Genomic DNA, 23,891 nt, shown 5'->3' with positions numbered 1-23,891 from the left:
GTATCGTCTCGTGAACAGCTGCTGTCTACTCTCCTGTCTACCGCTGATGTTGACCTCGGCGGAGCAAGTCAACATGATTTGCAAGAGATTTTCGACAAGTCACTTTTATCTGACATTAAGAACTCAGTCAGTATACGCGACCAAGCACGTCTAAACGCTATATCAACTCCTCATGCAGGCGCATGGCTGCGGGCAATCCCTAACAGAAATTTGGGCCTCGTCATGTCTGCAGAGGAATATGTGATTGCTTTACGTTTACGGCTAGGAATTCCAATTTTTCCTTCTCTCTCTACTAGATGTCCATGTGGTTCAATAATAGATGCCTACGGAGATCATGTGTTAGGTTGCGGCTATGGTAACCTGAGAATTAAACGCCATGATGCGTTATGTGATGTCATCTTTCACACACTACTTGAGGATCACTCTGGCACTCGGAGAGAACAGCACTGTGGCGGATATAATAATTCTCGCCCAGGTGACGTCTACCACCCAGATTTTCTACTTGGTCGTCCAGGATATTTTGATATCACAGTAAGGAATTCCTTCCAGCAGTCTCACATTGTCCACTCCGCTTATTGTGCTGGTGCCGCTGCAGCAGCTGGAGAGATGGAGAAAGACGATCGTCATAAAGACAACGTAGAGGCGACAGGAGGTGTTTTCTACCCGCTGGTAGTTGAGTCCTACGGAACGTGGACCTCCAGTAGCTTACAAACTTTAAAAACAATTGCTAGAAGGACATCTCTCCGTAGTAGTATTACTGTTAGCAGGGCTATCGTTAATTTTCACGGGCAGCTCTCTCTCCGCCTTTGGCAATTTAACGCTAGGATGATTTTGGACCGTTTGTCTTTGTTAGGTTTAGACAGAGACTACTCTGTTTGTTCTTCGTTGTGAGGCCCCTCTAGTGGAGGGGTAGCTATTATTTATATTTGAATAAACTATAAAAAAAAAAAATATATATATATATATATATATATATATTTTTTTTTTTTTTTTTTACATATATATAGTGCAGTACAAGCGTAGTAAGTTAATTGACTTAGCTGAATAGGACAAAGACCACGTTGAATCGGTGACAAAGGAAAGTGGAAAGCATAAACGAAAACTTTTTTTTCCCAAGACACTACTGTGCCACAAAAGAAGTCAAGACAACACCTGGTAATTGATATAGTTGAATGTTGATGGGAGACAACAGAAATGGGGCGATAGCAATCAGTTCGAGAGGGACAGGAAGCAAGTGTTGGTGAGTTTGAGGGCAGCGAAGGCAGTAAAGGTGTGGATGAAATTGCATAGGTGGACGGTAGAGGATGAGGAAGGAAAGAAGTGGTATGAGGAGTAAGCACATCTGACTGTTGTTTGTTGTTGTTGTTGTTGTTGTTGTTGTGTGTGTGTGTGAGAGAGAGAGAGAGAGAGAGAGAAAGAATGCTTTACTATTGTATACTGCACTTCATAGAAACAGTGAACGTTGTATGTATGCTCCAGCAGAGCCCAAAACCGGCTGGACTGAAGAGAAGAGGTTTGTAGGAATAATTAGATAATACAGTTGGCTGGCGAGGTAACAATAAATACATGTATTTTGTAGGAGACTACTGGCACTAGAGATCCACTACCCCGACTGCGAGGATGTCGTCATCACCCCTCCCCTATTTGAACCCACACGTCCCGTTGGTGCACATCTACCCCGCAACCTTCCCGACAACCCAACACTTATCGACCTCTTCAACCTCTACTTCAACGATGACATCCTCCTCAAGATTGCGGCCTGGACCAACAGCAAAGGGAGATATAGGAAAGCCACCGAGAAGAGCTTCCAATGGCAGCACGACACCCCCCAGAAGCTCAGAGCCTATTTGTTGGGCATGGGATTGTTTTGGCATTATTGTTTTGGCATTTTGTTGGGCATGGGATTAATCCGTCTGCCCCAGATCTCCCACTACTGGTCCCAGAGTGAATTCTGAGGCCACAGCTTTTTCAAACGTACCATGTCGGCACGGCGGTTTAGTGCTATCTCTGGTGCATTGAAGGTTAGTAAATAAGCAATTTTTGTGAAAATGGAAAAGGTTACAAAATTTTTCTTGCCTAGATGAACGAATTTGTTCCACCGAAGGGAAAACCGCCGTGCCAGGAGATCGGGGCAGAGGACACAGCACGCCTCACAGAGCCGGTCCCTGGCCCCAGCACAGGGGTACAGAAAGGAGAAACACCAGTTGGTCCTATTACTAAGGCACTGGACAAAGAAAGCACAAAAAGCAAACGAAACGAAACGATGTCGTAATATCAATAATAACGCAACAGTAACGCAATAATAACAACAGTTCTTTAGACCACACCTATAACCACGCCCACTAAATACTGCTAAGTGCCATCTCACGCATTTAGCAAGTTGGCAACTCAATTCTATTGTGTGACAGTTTGAGTCTAGTAGCCTGAGACTCGCAGTATGTGTAGGCTGGATCAGGCCAAGTGTGTGTATATTCAACCAACAAGTCTAAATTCAATAAAAAGATGGAGTTGAAGTCTAAATTTAAGGTAGCTTACTTTTTTTGGAGTAGGTGTACAGATGTCGCGTCTAGTCTGCTGAAGGCTATTTCAATTGCAGTGTTTTGCACACGGTTCTGAACATTCTTTCAATCGACCGCAATATATATCTACGTCGATTGCAGACAATGCCTATGAAATCATCGTCGTGTACGATCACGATGGCGATCGTAAGCTTAAACGAATAGTTGGTGACGCACAAATAATAGAGAATATTACTGTTAGACATTTTGACTTCTCAGTGCTTTATGATATTACAGCTTTGTTCTATAACGCATGTCTATAGACTAGAGAGCTTTGGAGGTTTGAATGTCCACAATCTCTGCCATCTTCCACATCATGCAATCAGTTACGAAATCTGCTGCATGAGCACTCAATAACAAGACAGTACATCCATTGTAGCTTGTGAAAGCAATGTAGATTTGGCAAGCGAACGTAAGAGATTGTCTCGAAAATTCATATGACGATATTGCGTCAAACGCATTTATTCACGACATGATGACGTCCCTTCCCTATTCCAGTTTACATAAGCGAATTTTGCAGTCCATAGGTATGGTAAAGTGTAATCTTCCTATAACTCAGTGTACACAATATTGCACAGCTGTCTATTCTTCAGGACTAAAAGTTCCAGCATTTTTTCTCCATGTAAGCCCGCAATTATGTCCATCAGGCTGTACGATGCAGTCAAACTGTTTGATTCCAACTGGGGAGAGCTGGAGGAAGGGTCTCGCATCTTAAAGAACAACGAAGTGTTTTACTCTGTCGCCTACGAAAGGCATGCACATTAAGAGATGAAGGTCGAGAGTAGAGTGAACGTACTTCATTTTTGCGTGAGTATACATCCTGCGTTTACCGACAAATCAGCGTCCACTAGTCCTCAGGAATTCTTACAGAATAGTTTATTGTACAAGTTCTTTACAGCAGAATTTTTTGTCATTCTTAGTTATACCAGGCGCGGATCTATTGGGTGGCTCACCGGGCCCGGGCCACCCTCCAAGCCAGCCGGCCTTTCAGTCTTCCCTGCCCAAATACTTAGAGTAAACCTAACTATGCTCGAAAAGCCGAACAGTGTCACTAATACTCATATCTATGAGTATGCCTGTGCAATCTGCCAGATAAGACATGCCCACAAGACCAAGAGTTGATCGAGTGTTCACTTCTATCTAGCAGGACATTTCTTCACGCATCAAGTTTACGTGGTAATTCCAGAATTGCTGGTTTGAACGCGAGCGAGCCATGTCGCGTGTTCCACCGTTACCAAACGTATACTTCGACATTTCTTCAGACTACAGTTTCTGAGCAAAGATTAGGTCAGTCTGATTCAAGTTCTATAAACGCTGAGGTTTGCAGTAGTGTTTACAAGCTCGAACATAGCAGCACCGTGACGACAGATCTGTCGAGTAACCAGACCTCTGCTCCGCCTAGAAGCAATAAAAGTACCGTAGAAGCAATAAAAGTACCGTAGCAGCAAGCAAGAGGGTTTACGGAGAAAATGTATGCTCTGTAAAGATGTTGATAAAAAGGTTACAGAAAATACTGGCAAACGCAGCAAGGTAAGAAAGTTAAGTAGATGCTAAGATGCCGAAACAATACATACATCTGCAGAAATTTACAACGAGGAGGATGTGCTGCTTCTGCTCTCGCGTCTATAGACTTCGCTGCTTTGGAAATTCAATACCACCAATCCTGCTATTCAGAATACACCTAGCACAAAAAGTTGCATCAGGTTGTAGCAGAACAAGGTGACAATGGCACCACTACGCGTTAGCTTTCACTAGTCTTGCTAAGGTAGTTGAATAGTGAACCATCCGTCAACATGAAGTAGTAACTCTGTCGGGTGTGAAGTTGATATATGAACGTACTTTGATGGATCTGGATTCAGATTCCAACCTGGTCAGTACCGTAGTGAAAGGTTAAAGCGTCATCTCGAGAACCATTTTGGTGACCGGCTATAGTTTGGGATTCTAGCAATCGGAAAATCAGGTCTGGTGGCTTTCTTGTGTCACATAAGTGACTTACTCCGCAAAATCTTTATTCTTTCGGTGCACCAAAAGTCAGGAAACGGGTATTTGTAACAATAACGCAAGGCAGCCTCGGAGTACTGCTCACTTGCTTAGTAGACGTCAATTTGCTTCATTGGCTCTGAACTGGGCTAGACAAAGCTCCAAGCTGTAAATCTAATCTTTTATGCAAATATGAAATTATGTAAATATCAAATTGTGCACATTGGTTGACAAGCTAACAGCCAACAAAAACGAGAAACATATAGTTGGCATGGTAACGCAAGCGCCTAAGAAGTACGGTATAAAAAACTACTTTCGACATTTTGAAAACAAATTTATTGCTTGTATGCATTTTCTCTACATCACAATTGTCGTTATCAAGTCTAAAAGTTAGTTTATACTCTCAATACAACAAACTATTTTGTCGCCAACCGAGGCCGTAGGACCAAGAGAAAATACAAGGATAAACACTCTACCGAGTCACTAAAGTTATGCTTGAAGCAATCCAGTGATACTTGTTGCAGGCAACTCCTGTCCGTTGTGATGACAGAGTTTTGCCAGCTATAGAACATCAAAACATCATAGCCATCGAGGTGCGGTACCATCAGTGTTGTTACTCTAGATAACGAGCAATTCAAGTGTTCGTTATACGTGTATGTAGCACGGAGACATCGAAAATAGTACAAGAGGACGCAATACTCAGTACTGTACTGTTTGACGTTGAGACTGATCTGCTTCCCTCTAAGGAAGTTATCCATATAAGCTCTTTGCGAAAACTTTGTTTAGAATTAGCGAAACAGAACGATGTCGTAGTTGGTGAGTCGTTCTATCGCAACGACAAAATAAAAGGGCTATCCAATCTCGTTTTGGAGAAAGGATCACTGTTTGGAGGTTGATTGATAGCAAGCAGAGTAAATTGCTGTTTGATTCCTCTTTGCCAGCAGGCGCTATAGCAAAAGCATTCTGTGTCTTGAAAGATACCATCGCTCCTACAAATGCACCTTCAGATAGTGATATAGAAGGCTTCATGCATGAAATAGAAGATACTGCTGTGTTTCGACCGGCAGTACAAGAAATATGGGACGCAGTCTTTTCACGTGGCTCTGTGCTTGCACTGTCAAATTTAGAGTATGAAGAACACAATGCCATGGCCGCGATTATCGCTTGTTGTTTCCAGCTGAAGGCAAATCTCTTTGTCATTCTTTAAACTAGCTTGTTCACCATGAGTTAAAATGATTTTTGGAAAGTTGTGCCAGAATTTCAGACACCATTGAGGTTAAAAGGCAATTGAAGTTGCATATGGTCATTGCATTACTTTGCAACTTGCTAGATAGAAGGTCTTGTTTTCTTCAAACTCTGCTAGGATTGTTTGCATTTGCTAATGGCCTTAGAGAGAGGTTTTCAGATTTTGGGTATGTTTGGGATTTTGCCATCCATCCAGCAAATCAGAAATCTTGGCAAACATTGGGCCGCAAAACGAAAGTTGATTAATGAGTTACATGTGATGCAGTTTTGGAGAGTAACTGTTGACAACTTGGAATTCAAGATGGCTTTTGCGAAGAAGATTTCTAGTGGTGGATACCAAAAGCGAATGCTGCATCTCCTGACAGGCCAAGTTTCACATCATTCCCCACCTGCAGAACCCTGTACAACTGCTTGCCCATTAGCTAGCTGTGAGGTATCTCGACTGCCTGAAAGCTTGCAAGAATTAGATTTCTTAGACTTGACCATTTCTGAACGAGCACATTATTATAAGTTTACATCAACAGTGCTTTCTGTCATTGGTTCCGCTGATCGTTTGTTTTGCAAACCATCAGAGTGCGCCCAGTCACTTCATGCACTAGGTTGGAGTCATTCACACCTGATCTGATGTGATCAAATAAGCAACAGTTAGAGAGGCATACTCAGGTCAACCAGAAGATGTTGCATCATACATTAGTGAACTAAAGAAAGAACTTTTGCATAGGTCAAGAAGGCCTTCCACCTTATGTTGTCGTTGGAGAAATGCAATCTAAAACGTAAGGATCCTGACACTTTTGAATGGCTTTTCCCTGTACCTGGTGATTGGCATTTTGTGAAGTGTCAGAAGTTCTGAAAAAGTGTGTTATGGGGATGGAGGGTTTCACGATATTGCAGCAAAATATGGCATGAAGGAGGTCTCAAAGTGGAAGGATATACATCGAATCCTCATAACATTACTAGAAGCCGGAATGGTGAGCGTGGGATCACGTGCTTACCTTATCTCCGCCTCCGTTTAGTATCAGATTTACGTCAAGGCCGTTTTCCCGGAACGGATCCTTTCTTTCTATTTTCAAAATATAGCTTAAGCGAATGGCTAATAAATTCTCTTTCGAATGAGATTACTTTCAACCGTCTACGTTCTATCAATCGCCAGATGTTGCAAGTTGTGTTGACGTCACACAATGGCCTATTTCAGGCCACGTGACTTCGTCATTGAATATCCAACTTGCTCAGCTTTGTTAGCCAATCAAAATATTTTTAGCCGTTAGATACACCCTCTGGGCGTGTCCGTACATACGGGCAAAAATTTTAGCGACGCATGCGGCTCAGTAGGAATATTTGCCGACCATGATGTCTGGGCGCTGTCATCCGTTGACAGACAGTGCTTTGTGAACTACCATTCGTGACTGTAAATATATTATATATATTTGTATACATATTTGCATACATATTTGTATATATATTTGTATATATACATTTATATCTGTTTTTTATTTATTGTATGACAAGTAGATTTAGTTTTTATATGACATGTCACCAAAAAAGTATTTGTACAGCCTAAAAATTTTACGTATAACATATACAGATATAATTAGAATACATGTGTTGAGTTGAAGTTTTGCTGTCAAGTAATTAGAGTAGCATTAACAAGTCGAAATCAAATATTGAAACAGTTGCCACTAGTTACAAAAATTGTACCATATGAAAGCGCAATTAATTAAACATTGTCATGTACGGACCTTTCTAACATTTCTCAGAGTTTCAGGACTGGGAAAATTTGAGATCTGCGTGTAGGAATTGTGCAAGGGAAAAATAAAGTTAGCCAGTTCTGGTGCAATTTGATTCACTCCCTAATAGTCTACTTTGCCTACTATATGGCAATTAGATCAGGGAACTGGGTCCTTTGCAATATGCCTGCACAAACAGTCCTGTGACCTGCTCTTTGCACATGTCCGTGATAAATACGAAGTCTTGGCTGTCCAAACATTCAGTAATGTACTGACATACCTTACTGCTATCATTCAGCAATTCGAGCAAGGACACTGAACAGCGTCAAAATTGTGTGCGCCATTTCATAATAAAGCGCTAGATGAATTGCATGAGACTGAAAACAACAGTGGCTTAAAGCAAGTTGTGTCTAGACCTTCCCACTTTCAGATAGTTGAACTTAGCAATTTTATAGCCTACCTGGAAAATGTGGTGGTGTCTGGTTTTTGCTCTGTTGCTGGCAAAACTCGGAAGTCAAAAGTGGTGTACGACACTCATTTACCAACTATTGTGACAGACTTGGTTGAATAATCACTTGATTTGAAATGTCTTGATGCTGTTGATTTGCATAATGGGGAACACTGAATAAAAAACGAAGTCGTCTCTACTTCGTTTTCTGGGAAGCTACGGTTACCCCATTCAAACGATTGACAAGTAGCGGTGGTGGTGACGCATTGGCAACAATTCAGGCAATTTCCTAATGGTAGAGGAAAGTCTGGACAAATGTCCACGTAAGCAGGTTTGTCTAATTGAATATAATAGATAAAAATCTTAATGTATGTAAATAAATCTTGGAAAACCCCGAAAAATTTAAAATTGTGAAGAAAGTAGCCAAGCACTCATTACCATGCACCACATAACACCAGTCATCATTCAGTGATGTCAAGCCTGCCAACATTTCATGTCTTTGGTCATCTGTCAATAGCAGGGCTGCCACTCCTACGGATTTTACCGTAGGCTACGGTAAAATGGCCTTCATACTTGCCTACGGATTCCGTAGGCCATTCCTACGGATAAATGCAGCACTGAGCAAACACATACTCGATGATCACATGGCATTTAGTTGTAGGTCTTCCGAAGTCACTCAACGTCGTGCTATCGAACCGTGGTGTGTACTGTACGTAAATTTGTATGTCTAACTTACCTAGTACAATGTACAAACAGTACGAACGTCGATTTCTTTTGCAGTAGTCTAACAGTTCCGGGATGTTCGGGGATGTGAGGTAGTCTCGCGTAGCCAGACCTTTCACTACTTGTCAGGCGCCTAGCGCCTGAGGTGAAAGCCTGGCCACGCGAGGCTAGATGCGGGCAGCGTATCCGGGATAGATCCGATCGTGCATCATGAAACGATGGCTACAGGCCTACAAGAAGGAGTGGGAGAGCGATCCTGTATGCTCTGGTTGGTTAACAGAGTCGAAGAGAAGTGCAGGCATGGCCTTCTGCAGTCTGTGCACTAAGGACCTCAGCTACAAGACTGGCGGTCTTAGGACCTTGCGTACCCACGCAACCTCGCGGGAGCACGTTGCAAGAGTACAACAAAAAAATTCTGGATGGAAAGGCACTATCAAGGCCAGCTTTGCTCCAAAGCAAGAGAACGCTGTTTCGGTAGCTGCAACAAACGCCGTCCTAAAATTGGCATTCTTCTTTGCTGAGCATGACGTAGCTCTTGCAGTGTCTGATCATCTGACTCCACTGCTTCCAATCCTTTTCCCGGATTCTAAGATTGCTTCAGCCGTTTCTGCCGGGCGCACCAAAATGACTGCAGCCGTGCACACCGTTGCTGATAGCATGCACGCACATCTCGTTTCCCAGATGAAAATTGGATTTTTCAGCATTGTTCCTGATGAATCTACTGATATATCAGTGTTTGAACAGGTGGCAGTATCAGCTCGCGTGATCGACACTACAGATGGATTGGTGAAGTCCTATAGTTTGGGCATTAAACCAGTCCCGTCAGCGTCTGCTACCAACATTTTCGGCAAGATTGAAGAAATGTTCAAAGATGATGGTATTCCATGGAGAAACATGATCGCTTATGGATCAGATGGGGCCAACGTCATGCGTGGATCAAAGAATTCTGTTTTGACTAGGCTCAAGAACGTTCAACCTTACCTGTATTCTATTCACTGCACATGTCATCAGCTCCACCTTTGTGCTCAGGGTGCTTCTAAATGCATACCACCCATAGTAGAAGACTTCGCTAGGAATGTGGCATACTTTTTTGAGAAAAGTGCAAAGCGTGTCGCGAGATACAAAGAGTTTCAGGCAGCTGCAAACGTTCCTTCACACAAGCTCATAAAACCGTCCTCTACAAGATGGCTCAGCTTGCATCAAAGTGTATCAAGAGTCTTGGAGCAGTGGGACGCTCTTGAACAGTACTTCACCCAAGACAACGATGTAAGGAACGTTTCAAAAGTAAAGGAGTGGGTTGAATTGATGGCAGCCAAGTGCACTAAAGCCTACCTATACTTTCTGAAGGAAGTCTTACCTATTTTTACTACAGTGAACTGCCGCTATCAGACAAGCAATGTTATGATTCACAAACTGTATGATGACCAGCGACACAACTTCTGAAGATACTTCTTCTCAACTGCATCAAGCAGTCAAGCATAAGCCAAACCACTGATTGCCTTACCCTTGACCTAGACAATGAGGCACTGTGGATTGATGTGATAGATTTGGTTATCAGCAAGGACTGCGAGGCTATTGTGGCAGATATGTCTCATTTTGAAAGGAGCGCTTTCCTGACTGTATGTCGAGATTTTTATCTTGTGGCAGCAAAAGAGGTCAAACGTCGATTGCCTCTGTCATGCCCTGTTCTATCTGCTCTCCGGTTTCTATGCCCCGAAAGAGGCAAGGAACGCTCAGCAAGAGAAATTGGCCACCTAGCTAGCCAATTCTCGAATGTTGTCCTCCCAGAGAATATTACCAAGCTGCAGCGGGAGTGGCAGCGCTATCAGACCGAGAGCACTTCTAGTCGAAGTTCATTACCTCTGGCTATAGACAAACACTGGCATGAATTGATTAAAAGGTCAGATGCCTCTGGCTGCCAGGAATTTCCTCTTTTATCTTGTTTTGCATCAGCTATGCTAGTTATACCACATTCTAGTGCAGATATCGAACGAAATTTTTCAAACATGGGCAGCGACAAATCCAATACCCGCAACAGTATCGGTACGCCCTTGCTTAACAGCTTGATGACAATTGGTTGCAATAAAGGTCAAATGACGTGCTTAACGTTTACACCCACGCCATCGATGAGACGGGAGCTGCCACAACATGTGGCTAAGGCAGCTGGTCGTGCCAAGAATACCAAGTCCGCTGCAACAAATAGGAGCACTGGAGTAAATCAAGAAGCAGCTTGTGCAAAGACACCCGTCCTAGTGTGTCAATCTGAATCATCTGCACACAACCCATGCCCAATGCAAGATTTGAAAGAACCTGTTATTCAATTTCAGACAAAACGCAGATCTAGTTCAGTTACAAAGCATCCTCCTTTCTCACGCAAGCGTCCAAGTACTTCTGCTATCCACACCCATCCTGCCACAACGGCCAGCAAAATGAGCAAACGAGGTGATACTCCAACAGCCCATAATGCAAGTAGTCCGAAAGTTAATGCATTTGAGTTTCTTCAATCACAGTTACTTCACCACAATGAGAATCTAGACTCTAAAGAGATATGGACATACCGGGGTTCAGAATACCTATTAGCACCTTCGCTCCGCCAGTCTCGTATTGATGGACGTGATGGCAGCAATGCTTGCACTGTCATAGCAGCTCAAGTGTGTCAGCTGATTCTTTTGCAGAAAGACTCGTTTTTACTACCGCCTGAAACCTCTTTCCTAGAAGAGACTCTTGTCAACGCTATGAGGGCAGGAAATGCTACGTACGATCAGATGGGCTTGAAGGGGTTTCTGAGTGCATACGATGTTGTAAGCATGGAACCCTCGCCCACCCTTCTAGCTTCGGAGGATTATTTCATACGACCGGGATGTTGGCAGGGGCTAGTAGATTTTGTCCCCGGCAGGCTACGTTCTTTCACTGATGACAAAGTGGTGGCTGGCGTGCTAGTTGTATCACCTTATTCATTTGCAGTGTGCTACCTGCAGGAACACAGCTTGTTCATTGTGTTTGACAGCCATTCACATGGTAACGCAGGTGGCTTGATTGGCAGAGTGCCAAAGAATTTTGCTGCTAAATACTTTGAAGAGTTCCTTGGTCGCCACTATGCACACCTAGAATTTGTTCCTTCTAGTAGCAACAAAGTAGCGCAATTTACAAGCTTAATCGTTAAGGATTTGTGGTAAATAAAACTTTCTGCTGTTCTTTAGTTCTAACAGTTATGGATATATAGTAAATAACTGTTGCTGCTGTTCTGCAATTACGCGTAGTAGCATTTCATTAATACACTGTACCAAGAAAACGTGCAAACAAAAAATGCGTGGGCGCGGTCATTCTAAATTAGGTGGGCGTGGCCGTGCGTCACTGCGCCTACGGATATTTTGCTCTTCCAAGTGTGGCAGCCCTGCAATAGCTATATTGCAAGACTCTTGCTGTGTTTTCAAGTTGACAAACACCTCAACACTTTCCTGTGCAATATGGCGTTAGCCTATCTTAATTAACTCAGGAGTGTCACTGATGACAAACAGTAGTGGGGCAGGAATGCCAGCATATCTAGCTGGCTAGAGAGATTCAGATTCGTAGAGGGAAAATGGTCAAATGTAGACTTTTGGGCCAGTCCTGAAAGAGCTATTTACTAGAAAACTAGCACTTGTCAATGATATCCATCACATTCCTTCTGTCAACAATAGGTTGTAGTACAGATGTCACACCGACAGTCACCATACCAAAACCACAAGACATACACAGTAAGGCAGCTATCTCTGTTCTTGCCAAAAAGAATAGTGACCATGTCAAGGCACTTCAAATTCTGTTGAGTCTGATGTTGGTTGCTAGGGCAACAAGCAAGGCGGTCATAACGACACTCAAAAACATGAATATTTGTGTATCACATAGACAGACTCTACGGTACATAGAAATCGCAGCCAGAGCAATAAAGACATCAGTCAGCTCCGTTAGGGTCACTGGATTCTTACCTATGACAACATCAACATCCAGAAAAGGGTAGGGCATGAAAGATCTGCAAGGCACACGGAAGCTTGGAACTTCACCAGCCATTTAGCTCTAACAGTGGCTAGACTACTGCCAGCAGAATTAGATAATACGGCTGATAAACTGTAAGTCAAACGAATAAATCTATTTGTAGTAGACATTTCACCCAGTGACGATGATGAAAAAACCTTCCATGAATCTGTGCAATAAAAGGGTTGAGAGATATGTTTGTACAAAGATTCAAACGCTCCAGTCACCTTGCCGTACCACCTCTCTACACTAACACAGAACAAAACGGTATTAAGTCTGCCACACATCCAATTGCCATCATTGACGTTGATTTCAGACAACAATGTGACAATACTTGACGAATATTAAAAAATGCTGGCAATAAAGGGTTCTGTACAGCGATCTGTTGTCAGTGACCAAGTAACCTGTTGGGCAATCCGTGGGGCAGAGTAAGACGAAGACGAGTAGCTGACGTCCCAAATGCACGACTGCTACGGGCAAAAGAAATCCAGGTGATTTCCAATTCACATGGAAACGTTTGAAAGTAATTTATCTTACTTTCTTGGAAGTGACCAGAACATCCAGAATGATTGGCCAATCTCAGTAAACTAATTAACAGAAGCAATGCCACCATAGCCGTAAAACAGTTCCAGCAAGCAGACGGCTTCATCAAACATTCACTTGAGGCCTACTTACTGCATCTTTACGAACATTCTTGAAAGTGTCAACGCTAAGTTGTATAGTCAGTCTAGCAGATTAGTAGTCAACTGTCAGCAATAAATAATTTGATTAAATGACAGAAAATTAAAAGTTAGTTAATGCTTTAGTTAATGCTTTTAACTGCTATTGGATCAAACTGCTATTGGATCAAACGCCTCTTTCAAAAATTCCTGAGTCTGGGCCTGCAATAAAGCGGTTGCACCTACATTGTACGGTTGTACGTCTTATTCCTCTAACAATCGCCATTTTCGGGTCCAGCCGCAACTGCGTCGAATAGATGTCTGTTACCCCCTCTTCCAGATTGATACAGCACGCAAGAAGCTGCCCTCCTAAGCAGTTACAATACCAGATGAGACCAGATCGCGACTACTTCAAAAATTGAGTCTGGCTGTTAACGTGGATCCCTTGGAGATGTCGATTGGAAGAGAAACAAAATTTCCAAACGACTGTGTCTGCTACTTCCATTTGACGCGTCTGATATGATCGAATAATATTTAGTTCTGTAAACTAGTTTTCGGTTAAGTAATTCAAGGCTCACCGTTCTATTGAGCTGTAGTCTACAATAAGTTTGCAAAGTGTCGGTAATTATACGTAAGTGCATGCACGCGCCCTTGGGGAAAGACGTGCGGTTACTAAAGATGGGTGAGTAGGCTGTCATTGGGGTTCTTTTAACTTGAATAGATCGCTTGTTTCTTAGGTTCGACTCTCACAGGTACATGTATAACAAAACCCCGCCGCAATGTTGGCAATGTAAGAAAAATGGAGAGTTAGTTGTGCTAATTGCACGTGCACGGCTGGATTTTGGGGAAGCGTGTACCCGCGTGGCTGCAGTTCTCTTCTACTGTATTCGGAGACAGCTTCACTGGTGACGGGTACATCAACTTGCACGCAAGTGTAAACTAGATGTTGATTCCTTCTTTCTCAACCCTATCACCTACTTACGCATATAGAATGTAGATACCTTTAATTGAAGAGCAAGAAGACTGATAACATTGCCAGTTCTCCAGTGCCCATCCCAGTCTGTTCGAAGTCATCTTATGTTTCCAGCAAAACATCACTTATATCACAACAAAGTAAACTTAGTACTATTACCAAGAATGAACCTGTTAGAAGCTCTGGCAAACTTGGCCTTTTGTTTCTTAATCCTGGCTATAGTCTGATTGTTATGTTCAAAATTCACAGACTTGACCCTTTCCTCAATTTCTACATGATCTCAAATTCCTATTTCGGACTATGTTCAACTTCTAGATGTTTGTGAGGGTGTGAGTTTAGAGGTGACACATGGCAGCAGCAGAGGAAGTAGCTACCAGAGCTTAATTAGAGCAAGTGCAAGCTGGGGTATAAGAACAGAACTGGTCGAGTACCCGATTAGGTAGGCGAAGAATTCCAACTTGTACTCCGTTACATGGAGAGCAAAAGAGAGAGACACTTTGGAAGCTCTAATGGCCAAAGTCACAAGTGTCAACTTTGTTGCCAAACTGAAAGGAATCAAATACAGAGGAGCCATTGCATCACACAGACGTCACAAATCGTTCGAAATGACATGACAGAAGAGATCAGAGTGAGAGCATCGGGTGGAGAAAGACCACTGAAAGGTGATAAGTTTCCAGAGATGGCGGCAACATTGAAATTGCTACAACAATGATAGCAGCAAGAGAGATTTTACTTCCTAGTGCTCCAAAAGACTTCAGTATCAGCTTGTCAACATGGTACAATTACATATAAGCTTCAAATCTGGAACCCATGCAGCACAACATCACGAAGGTAGGAATATCAATGCAGCCATCTCTCTCCAGTCAATACCTAGAATGGGAGTTCATCAAATGTCACTGTACAAACAGTGGACATCAGCCAATGTCAACTATTCTTTAGACAATGCTGCAGCAAACCCAAAGACACACCTGGTAGACTCAAAGGATGCAAAGCTGTAGTGTTAGAAGATGTGCGGCCTGTTCAGGTACCCGAAAAGTATTGACTGAATATTCAGACCATGACTGGATTCAGTCAAGACCAACTGCTGTTTCTCCGAACACGCACCTATTTGTTGAAACTATTGTTGTGCCTAGACAACACCTTGTTTCTGATGATGACTATAGAGCAATTGCAGGTCCTACTGAAACTCCATTGTATATTAAGAGAACAGGACAGGCTGTAACTCTCTTCAGCCTCAGCTATTTTAAACGAGACACAGCACTTTGTTCACTTACTAATTTGTTCTTTTTGATGTGCCAACCTGTTCTAAATAGCTATTTCAGAAATCCAGTAACAGGCAAACTAAAACGCTGCTTTGTGTTCATTACCGACAATAGCCGGTCAGTTGCCCCAGCAAGCATTTTGGTGCAAATGCTCCTAGTCAGATTTTGTCGTATGTTCAACTTGGACAAGGTGGTTCAAAAGTCATTCACTGAATATCACTATAAACGGAATTTTGTTGAAAGCGTTCATGCTGTTGAAAATGAAGCATTGCCAAAGCATGGACCTCTTAATTCTCATCAAGTCCATGGCCGTGCTAAGGCAGGAGGAGGATCTCCGGAGCATAAGGAAAACATGCCGGCCATGGCGAAGGACACAGAAAGCTGTCTCAATTCCGGTGTTTTATACAATAAACAACCACTTCATGCATTTCAGTCTATCAAAAAGGTGATTTCGTGTTTGATGATGAAGTGCGGTTAAAGCGTTTCTTGTCACTGTCAGACACTCGTAAGGTAGAGTTGGTTCAATGGCATATGGCATGAAACGAAGCAAGCTATTAGAGCACCTGTGTGCAATTTGGAAATTGAATGCAGACTTTGCTACTACACTTACTATGATGACTACCAAGCTGTCCGTGGTCGTATGATCGTGAAACGTGATACAAATAGAAGACATTGCCTGACTGTTTACAAAGAAAAATACGCAATCGCAGTATATAACTACGGTTCAGACTGGGAAGGCAAAACAGAAGATTTGATTGAACCTGTTCCTGATTATGTCAGGTGATTTGAGACAGGAGGTAAGCTGCATTGCTTGCCCTATGAAAAACGAAAAGGGCTGCCAACAGGACCTTGGGACAATTGTGAGGGAACATTTTTGCCAACGAAAGTACTAGAGTTTTGTTGCAGTGTTCGCGAACCCTCCATAAGATCTCAATGAAGACATCGCAATCCTTGCATGGGTTCCAACACATGAAGTCAAACTCTTTTTATCAGAAAGTAGAAGAAAGCACTTGCTCTAGAACAAGATAGAGAGAGACTAACGTGGTCCAGACATAAAATGTATCGTAATAACAGCAAGGCAGATCTTATCAAAAGGTGCAGCGACAACGGATTAGAAGTCAGAGGATCAAAACATGAGCTGGCAAAAGCAATAGCAAAACATGCTGGTCAGTGTACGCCATCTAGACCTAGCAGTTTCAGCAGCTTACTTTACATGCCTATCATTTTGCCATCTCGGGCTATGCGGCAGTCATAATTAAATCACCCGATACTGATGTTGCTGTTCTTGGTGCTTGGGAAGCTAGCTGTATTCCATCACAGCTAATTATATATACAGGTACAGCCCAGAGAAGTCGCTACAACAGCTTAGACAACATTGAGAGCACTCATGGCAGTGACGTTTGTAAAGCTCTACCATGTGTCTGTGCATTTACAGGTTGTGATACCGTGAGCTCTTTTTCAAAACGTGGAAAAAGTGGAGGTTTCAAACTGATCAAGAGTGGCCACATACAAACGATGTAGCGTCTAGGAGATCTCTTACAATTGATAAAGATCTAATTCAATTGTGTGAACAGTTTGTGTGCAAACTATAGGTAAAGGAGTCATTTACAAAAGTGATTTCGTTAAGATATCACTTGTTTTGCACTGCAACAGTCAAGTCGTACGCCGATTTACCTCCAACCCCGTGACGCATTTGTTCAACATGTCTGCCGAAGCAACTACCAAGCGTTTCTTTGGAAAGAGTGCCTTCAGCATGAAGAAGTACCCAGTCCTATTGGGCATTGTTGAGATATTGATCATGGCGACATCAACATATATAAAGCAGAGGTGTCTGTCTGTCTGTGTGTGTCCGTCTGTATGAGCGTTTCTCAAAAACGGCGAGTCTGATTTCAGCCGAATTGGCTCGCGCACGATGAAATTCATTCGGGTCGAAAGTGAGATTGTGGTCGTCTTCCTGGCTTCTTCCACGACGACGCGATTTCCTGCCGATCGCACTCGCTTCCGCTCCCGCGCGAATATCTCTGGAACGACGCATCGTATCTATACCGAATTAGACTGCCCGTTCCTGACGTCGGGCGATAGGAGGCGATCGTGTATTTTCTTGCCGATGACGTCGACAAGGGCAAGATCAGATGAGTCGTGACTTCGTCTAGATCTAGACGGGGAATCGATTACTAACTAACTGCACGTGACTTCCTTTGTCTTCCTGACGACATTCAACGGGACATCGGACGGTATTTTCTCCCTGCAGCGGAGAGAAGTGACGATATCTCTAGAGGATGGTTCACACTGCCGATAATTACGTTATCAAATAAAGACGTCACACATGTCAACGCACTTAGCCATTGTCTACTTTGATATGCCTTTAATGAACTAAACGGTAAAAGCACTTACACGACGGCTCATTAGTGACAGTAAACAGCTACTGACAAAACATTACAGTCTACTGCGCCAAAACGTTACATTCTACTAGCTGCGCAATATCCGGGAGTGCTATACGATTGCAAGTGTATACGCGACATTTTTCGTACTCTTTACAATGCCTCCGAAGAGACGGAAGACAGTTTTTTCATCCGCAGCTGCAGCCAGTCAAAAACGGAAACGTTTCCAGAAGATCTTGGCACAGTTACCGACTCTCCTCAGACCTTGATAGAGCGAGTGTACCCAAACTTGCAACACCACTACTAAGACTTCGAATGGCTAATGCAACGAGCTATTCTCGCACCACACAATTTGTCCACTCGTGATATTAACTGGGAGATGCTTCAGCAGTTTCCTGGACAGATAAAGATCTATAAATCAATTGATACGGTCAAAGATGATGATGCAGTACACTATCATCGGAGTTTCTTAGCTCCCTGGAACCTGCTGGTATGCCTCCTCATAGACTGGCTCTAAAGGTGGGAATTCCTTTAATGGTTCTCCGAAATCTGGCTCTTGAGATTGCAAACGGCACACGTCTTATACTAAAGAGAATGATGAACAACTGTCTGGAAAAAACTATTGATACTGGACCACATAAAGGCCAAGACGTGTATCTGCCAAAGATACCACTAATTCCCAGTGATACTGAACTGTCATTTGAATTCAAACGACTTCAGTTTCCAGTTAAGGTCTGCTTTGCTATGACTATTAACAAGGCACAAGGGCAGACCTTAGCTGTGGCAGGGCTAGATCTACACGAGCCACCCTTTAGCCATGGACAGCTTTATGTTGGCATTTCTAGAGTTGCCTCCAAACACGGACTAACTCTCTTGGCAAAAGAAGGAAAAACGAACAACATAGTGTACCAGGAAGTGCTGTCGACAAGATGATCATCTTTATATTCACTACAGGCATTCATGGTCAACATCACCTATGATGCTGGCCAACAGCGACTGAACCAGGGTTAGCTTAGAAGAGGTTGACTGTTAAGGGGAGTGTGAAAGCACTCCATGGTACCTCAGACGGTGGCTTTGCATGGCTGTAAGTTGTACCCAGCTGAAGATAACTGCAAAAGCACTGCACGGCTGTAAGTTCTGCCCAACTGAATATGAAAGTGAAAGCAGTGCATGCCATACCCAGCTGAAGATGAGTATGAAACACTGCAGGGCATGCCCAGCTGAATATAAATGTGAAAGCACTGCAGCATATTGAGTTGCATTAATATTCTTATTATTATTATCATCTTTTTATATAGTGTAAGTTCGGCCCAGCTAAAGATAAGTGCAAATTGTGGTGCCACTTCTAGGTATCACCAGGCATTGTAGCTTGTTATGGGATAACTCTTCCTCCTGCACCTTTGGCTCTCTTGCAACTACTGCGTTGTGGTTGCTCATCGGGTTGCAATAGTACAAGATGTCGATGGTTCAAGAACACCATGCCATGTACTGATACTTGCAAGTGCAAAGAATGTGTCAATGCCGCGGCTGCCGCTCCTCGTGTCACTAATGTATACGTTGAAAACGACGAGATGAAAGTTCTTGATGAAATGTAACCGAAACAACTACATAATAGATACAGTACGCTGGTTTGTACAAATATCATGTAATGTTAGAAATTGAACTAGAACGAAGTTGTTTCCAGTGCTAAAACTTTGATGCTAGTTTTGTTAATATGATCAAGTTGTGTTGCTAAATTTTACAATTTAACTTATAACACTTGCGAGTAAAGATTGATGCTAAAGAAATACATGCATAGTCTGAAAAACTGACACAGGCCGTTGTAAAATCAAAATTACATTAATTATAGTGTTTAAAACTGATAACACGTAAAGCTGCGCCAACAAATTGCTTCAACAGACACATGCAAACAATAGCGGCCAGCACCGCTCTTCCAAACAGTGTTTGCGCACCTAGTTTTAAGTTCCAGAAAAAATGTTGTTACACCTATCAAACTAGAAACAGTCGTTGGAAGGGTAAGAGTCATGAAAAAATTATATCCAAATGCACAAAAATGCAAAATAAAATTGAGTCCGCTCGCTTTCCTCGAGTATAATAAAATAACTATATCACGAAAACCGACCACTTTCTCAATTGCCAACAAAGTGGAATAGCCTTCAATTTGAGTCTTCTGTTGGATACAATCAAGTAACCTTCCTCGTATGAAAGTGGGAGCGGAACTTCTCGCTACAGTAATCAGCCCACCGACTATATTGATTAGCCTCGTACCCAAGCCCTCTTGCGCACCCGGAGAAGAGGGCCTGGGTACACGTTGTCTTCGCATGCGGAACCGACGTTGTTTAGTAACTCGAGCCGATAATGTCGCGCGCAATGACACCCAATTTGGCAAATGGAGAATGAAGGCAGAGCTTCTGGTTTTGATATGGCGTTGCACTAGAGCACATCTACAATGGAAACGACATGTTCGTCTGGCTTCCTACAGGATACAGTAAATCGCTGTGCTATCAACTTATACCGCTTATGGTTGACTGTAAGCTAGAGAAATGTGGTAAAGAAGATTGTGGATATGTCGTCATGGTCGTGTCTCCTCTCATATCGCTGATGATAGAGCAAGTTCAAAGATTACGTGAACGCGGAGCTTCCTCTCCCATTCGTGGTGTAGATGTAGGTTCTACTCTCGTTCCAAGAGAACTGCTAGCTAAGGAGCACAATATCGTAAGTGGGCCTTACAAGATACTCTATAGTGCTCCTGTGCTGGCTTTCGTGTGTCTTCACCCTCAATTCTGCTGCAGCCCGAATGCACCGAGCACACCGCTGGTAGATCTATTGTGGAAGAGCGTCTGTCAATAGAGATAGAAATCCCCAAAATAAGCTGCAACTTCTGCTGCAGTCCTCGGTACACAAACACTGTAAACAGCCTGACTGCAGTACGAGTAGACATCGCGGAAAGACAAACGCGACACTCCAAACAACTGCCACAATAAACAAGGTCAAAACTTCAGCTAAACAGCGTCTAATTGAATCACTTTACCTTGGGTCTAGATCTAGGGCTTCATCACTACTTAACACGGAAGCTGTTTCACTGTCGATTGCACGCGACATGATCGACTCGAGATTCTAAACAACGTCGGTTCCGCATGCGTGCAGACATTACCACGATTTCCTTCTAATTTATGCGCGCATGCGAATACAACGTGTACCCGGCCCTCTTCACTGGGTGCGCAGGATAGGCCTTGCCCATAATGCCAGCATTAAAACGTGAACTTTAGGAAGCGAAAGAATTCTGAGAATTTTATGTAACTTTTTATGGCGGGTCTACAATTGCATATACGCATGCGCAAAATGGATGACACGGAAGACGTACTGGCCGCCGTGGCCTGCGCAGCTGCAGTCAGTGCAGTGGCCGCATCAACTACTTGGCTCTTTCTGAAGGTGTGAAGGAAGTTGATGTACTGGATTGGTGGCATACCACCCACCAGAGAGATCTTTCAGCATGGGCAGAAGCTTGCAAAAATGTTTTGCTTATCAGCCATCTGCTGCTGCTGCAGAGAGGGCCTTTTCCATTCTAAGCAACTCTTTTGATGAGCGGCAAGAATCTTCCTTGCAAGACTACATAGAGTGTTCCATAATGCTTCAGTAAAATGGTCGTGGACTAGTGGTCAATGACACCGGTCATGTTGTCTGTTGAATGATGTTTAATAACTCTTGCTGATATGGGTACTACTGGCCCTACACTACTGGTAAATTAGTGGTAATTTGAATTATTTCATTCACTTCTTTCTATGTACAGTGGAGTCCACATAAGTCGAACTCGTGTAAGTCGAACTTCCGGATAGCGCGAAGGATTCTCTTGGTCCCGGTTGAATGCCGATCGAAGTAATACAAAGAGTTCCTGGTAAGTCGAATTTGCGTAAGTCGAAGTTTCACCTGTCTCGATCAATGCAGCACACCCGTGCATGAGAAATGTCCGGGTAACTCGAAGAAATGATCACGTGACTGCGGCACGTGGTTGTGCTGTATCAGACGTCGTCCGTGTCCAGACATGTCGACAGAACATACATCAGAACGTTATCGTTCGAGCTCTCGAAAGTTGGTAACGCTGTCGCTTAAGAGAAAGATTGAGTTGATACAGTGCGTTGAAAGTGGTGGAAAGAGAAAGAAAGAAATTGCGAGCGACTTTGGAATAGCGCCAAACACGCTGTCGACTATACTTCGTGATAAAGACAGATACCAAAGGCTTTTCTATGGAGGAAAGACGGACTTGAACAAGAAAAGAGCTCGAGGAGCTGTGCACGAGGACGTAGATGAAGCGTTGCTAGCATGGTTTACGTGTGCAAGATCTGACAACGTGCCACTTAGCGGCCCCATATTGATGGGGAAAGCTGAAGAGTTGGCGAAGAAGCTAGGGAAACCCGATTGGTCTTGTAGTGTGGGGTGGCTGGACAGATTCAAAAAACGCCATTCCATTGCATGTAAGTCAATGTCTGGGGAGAGAGCTGCAGTAGATGAAGAAACTACAGATTCATGGAAAGCTGAGGTATTGCATTCAATACTTTCAAAATATCATCCAAGAGATGTGTTCAATGCTGATGAGACTGGGATATTTTGGAGACTCCTGCCTGACAAGACACTAGCCTTTAGACACGAGAAATGTCATGGTGGAAAAAAATCAAAAGAAAGAGTAACAGCTATGGTATGCGCGAACATGGATGGCACAGAAAAGATGCCTTTGTTGGTAATTGGAAAATTCAAAAATCCAAGGTGTTTTAAAAGAATCAGGAAACTTCCCGTTGACTATGAAGCAAATAAGCGTGCCTGGATGACAAGGAAACTGTTCATTAAATGGGTGAGACCGTTTGATGCGAGAATGAGTAAAGCCAAGAGAAAGGTGTTGCTGGTTGTTGACAACTGTAGCTCACATATCAACATACCTGATTTGAAAGCCACAGAGTTTCTGTTTCTGCCTCCAAATGCCACTGCCAAACTTCAACCATGTGATTGTGGAATCATAAAGAACTTTAAGAGCCACTATAGATCTTTAATGCTTCGCAAGCTGTTACAGCATATTGAATCAGGAATGAGACCAGGAGAGTTTTCCATTAATCTTTTGGATTCTGTGATGCTTTTAGAACAGGCTTGGAACTTAGTCACAATGACCACTGTGAAGAACTGTTTTAGGAAAGCGGGATTCTACACAGATGATAATTCAGATGTGGAAACAGAGGATGCAAATATCAGACCTCTTGTAAGAGAGCTTATTGACCGAGGTGTCATAGATGCTTCACTTACTGAAGATGAGTTTATTGAAGTTGATTCGGAGTTGTCAGTATCACCTGGATTGCCAACAGCATCCGAAATCATCGGCAGTCTTCAGAGTTCGGAAAAAACTGGCAACCCTCTCCATATTGAATCAGAAGAGGATGACTGTGGTGACGAACTACCACCAGTTAGCCACTATGAAGCTAGCAATTGCCTGCAAAAACTGCGGGTTTTTGTTGCACAAAGAGATGGTGATTCCGACTTACTAGAGAAGCTAAACAAATTAGAGAGACAGATTGATGTCTTTGCTATGGAGAACCGATTTCAGCCAACTCTAGAGTCTTTTTTCAGTGCAAGTACTGTAGGTAGGAGTGGCTGTATGTAAGGAGTAGAAATACAGCTTTTCTGATAAGTAGAATTTCGTTTAAGTAGAACTGTTATCATGGTCCGTTGAAGGTTCGAGTTAAGCAGACTCCACTGTATACGATTAATATTAATGAGAATTTTCACGAGCATTTTAGGTAAATTTTGGAGAACTCGACAATGGAATTTTAGGTGAAATTTCTGGCACTACTGGGCAAGGCCTAGCGCAGGAGGGCCTGGGTACGAGGCTACATACATACATACATACATATATATATATATATATATATATATATATATATATA

General features: G+C 43.0%; 4 protein-coding genes across 4 annotated transcripts; all 4 read left to right on the top strand.

Annotated features, from left to right (window-relative positions):
* The first annotated feature begins 8,004 nt into the window (after nt 1-8,004).
* On the top strand, nt 8,005-10,121 carry LOC134187114 (zinc finger protein 862-like). The gene has a single exon (XM_062655232.1). It carries the CDS (start codon nt 8,889-8,891, stop codon nt 10,119-10,121), a length of 1,233 nt encoding a protein of 410 aa, XP_062511216.1. The 5' UTR covers nt 8,005-8,888.
* Nucleotides 10,122-10,155: 34 nt separating this feature from the next.
* Nucleotides 10,156-11,854, top strand: LOC134187113 (uncharacterized). Its single transcript, XM_062655231.1, has one exon. The coding sequence runs from the start codon at nt 10,265-10,267 to the stop codon at nt 11,852-11,854; it is 1,590 nt and encodes a 529-aa protein (XP_062511215.1). The 5' UTR covers nt 10,156-10,264.
* Nucleotides 11,855-18,456: 6,602 nt separating this feature from the next.
* LOC134187112 (uncharacterized) lies at nt 18,457-18,897 on the top strand. The gene has a single exon (XM_062655230.1). It carries the CDS (start codon nt 18,457-18,459, stop codon nt 18,895-18,897), a length of 441 nt encoding a protein of 146 aa, XP_062511214.1.
* Nucleotides 18,898-21,975: 3,078 nt separating this feature from the next.
* Nucleotides 21,976-23,608, top strand: LOC134187111 (tigger transposable element-derived protein 4-like). Its single transcript, XM_062655229.1, has one exon. The coding sequence runs from the start codon at nt 22,007-22,009 to the stop codon at nt 23,606-23,608; it is 1,602 nt and encodes a 533-aa protein (XP_062511213.1). The 5' UTR covers nt 21,976-22,006.
* The last annotated feature ends 283 nt before the right edge of the window (nt 23,609-23,891 follow it).

The sequence above is a fragment of the Corticium candelabrum genome, chromosome 11, assembly GCF_963422355.1.
Source record: "Corticium candelabrum chromosome 11, ooCorCand1.1, whole genome shotgun sequence".
Taxonomy (NCBI): domain Eukaryota; kingdom Metazoa; phylum Porifera; class Homoscleromorpha; order Homosclerophorida; family Plakinidae; genus Corticium; species Corticium candelabrum.
This window is presented reverse-complemented; position numbering and strand designations above follow the sequence as displayed.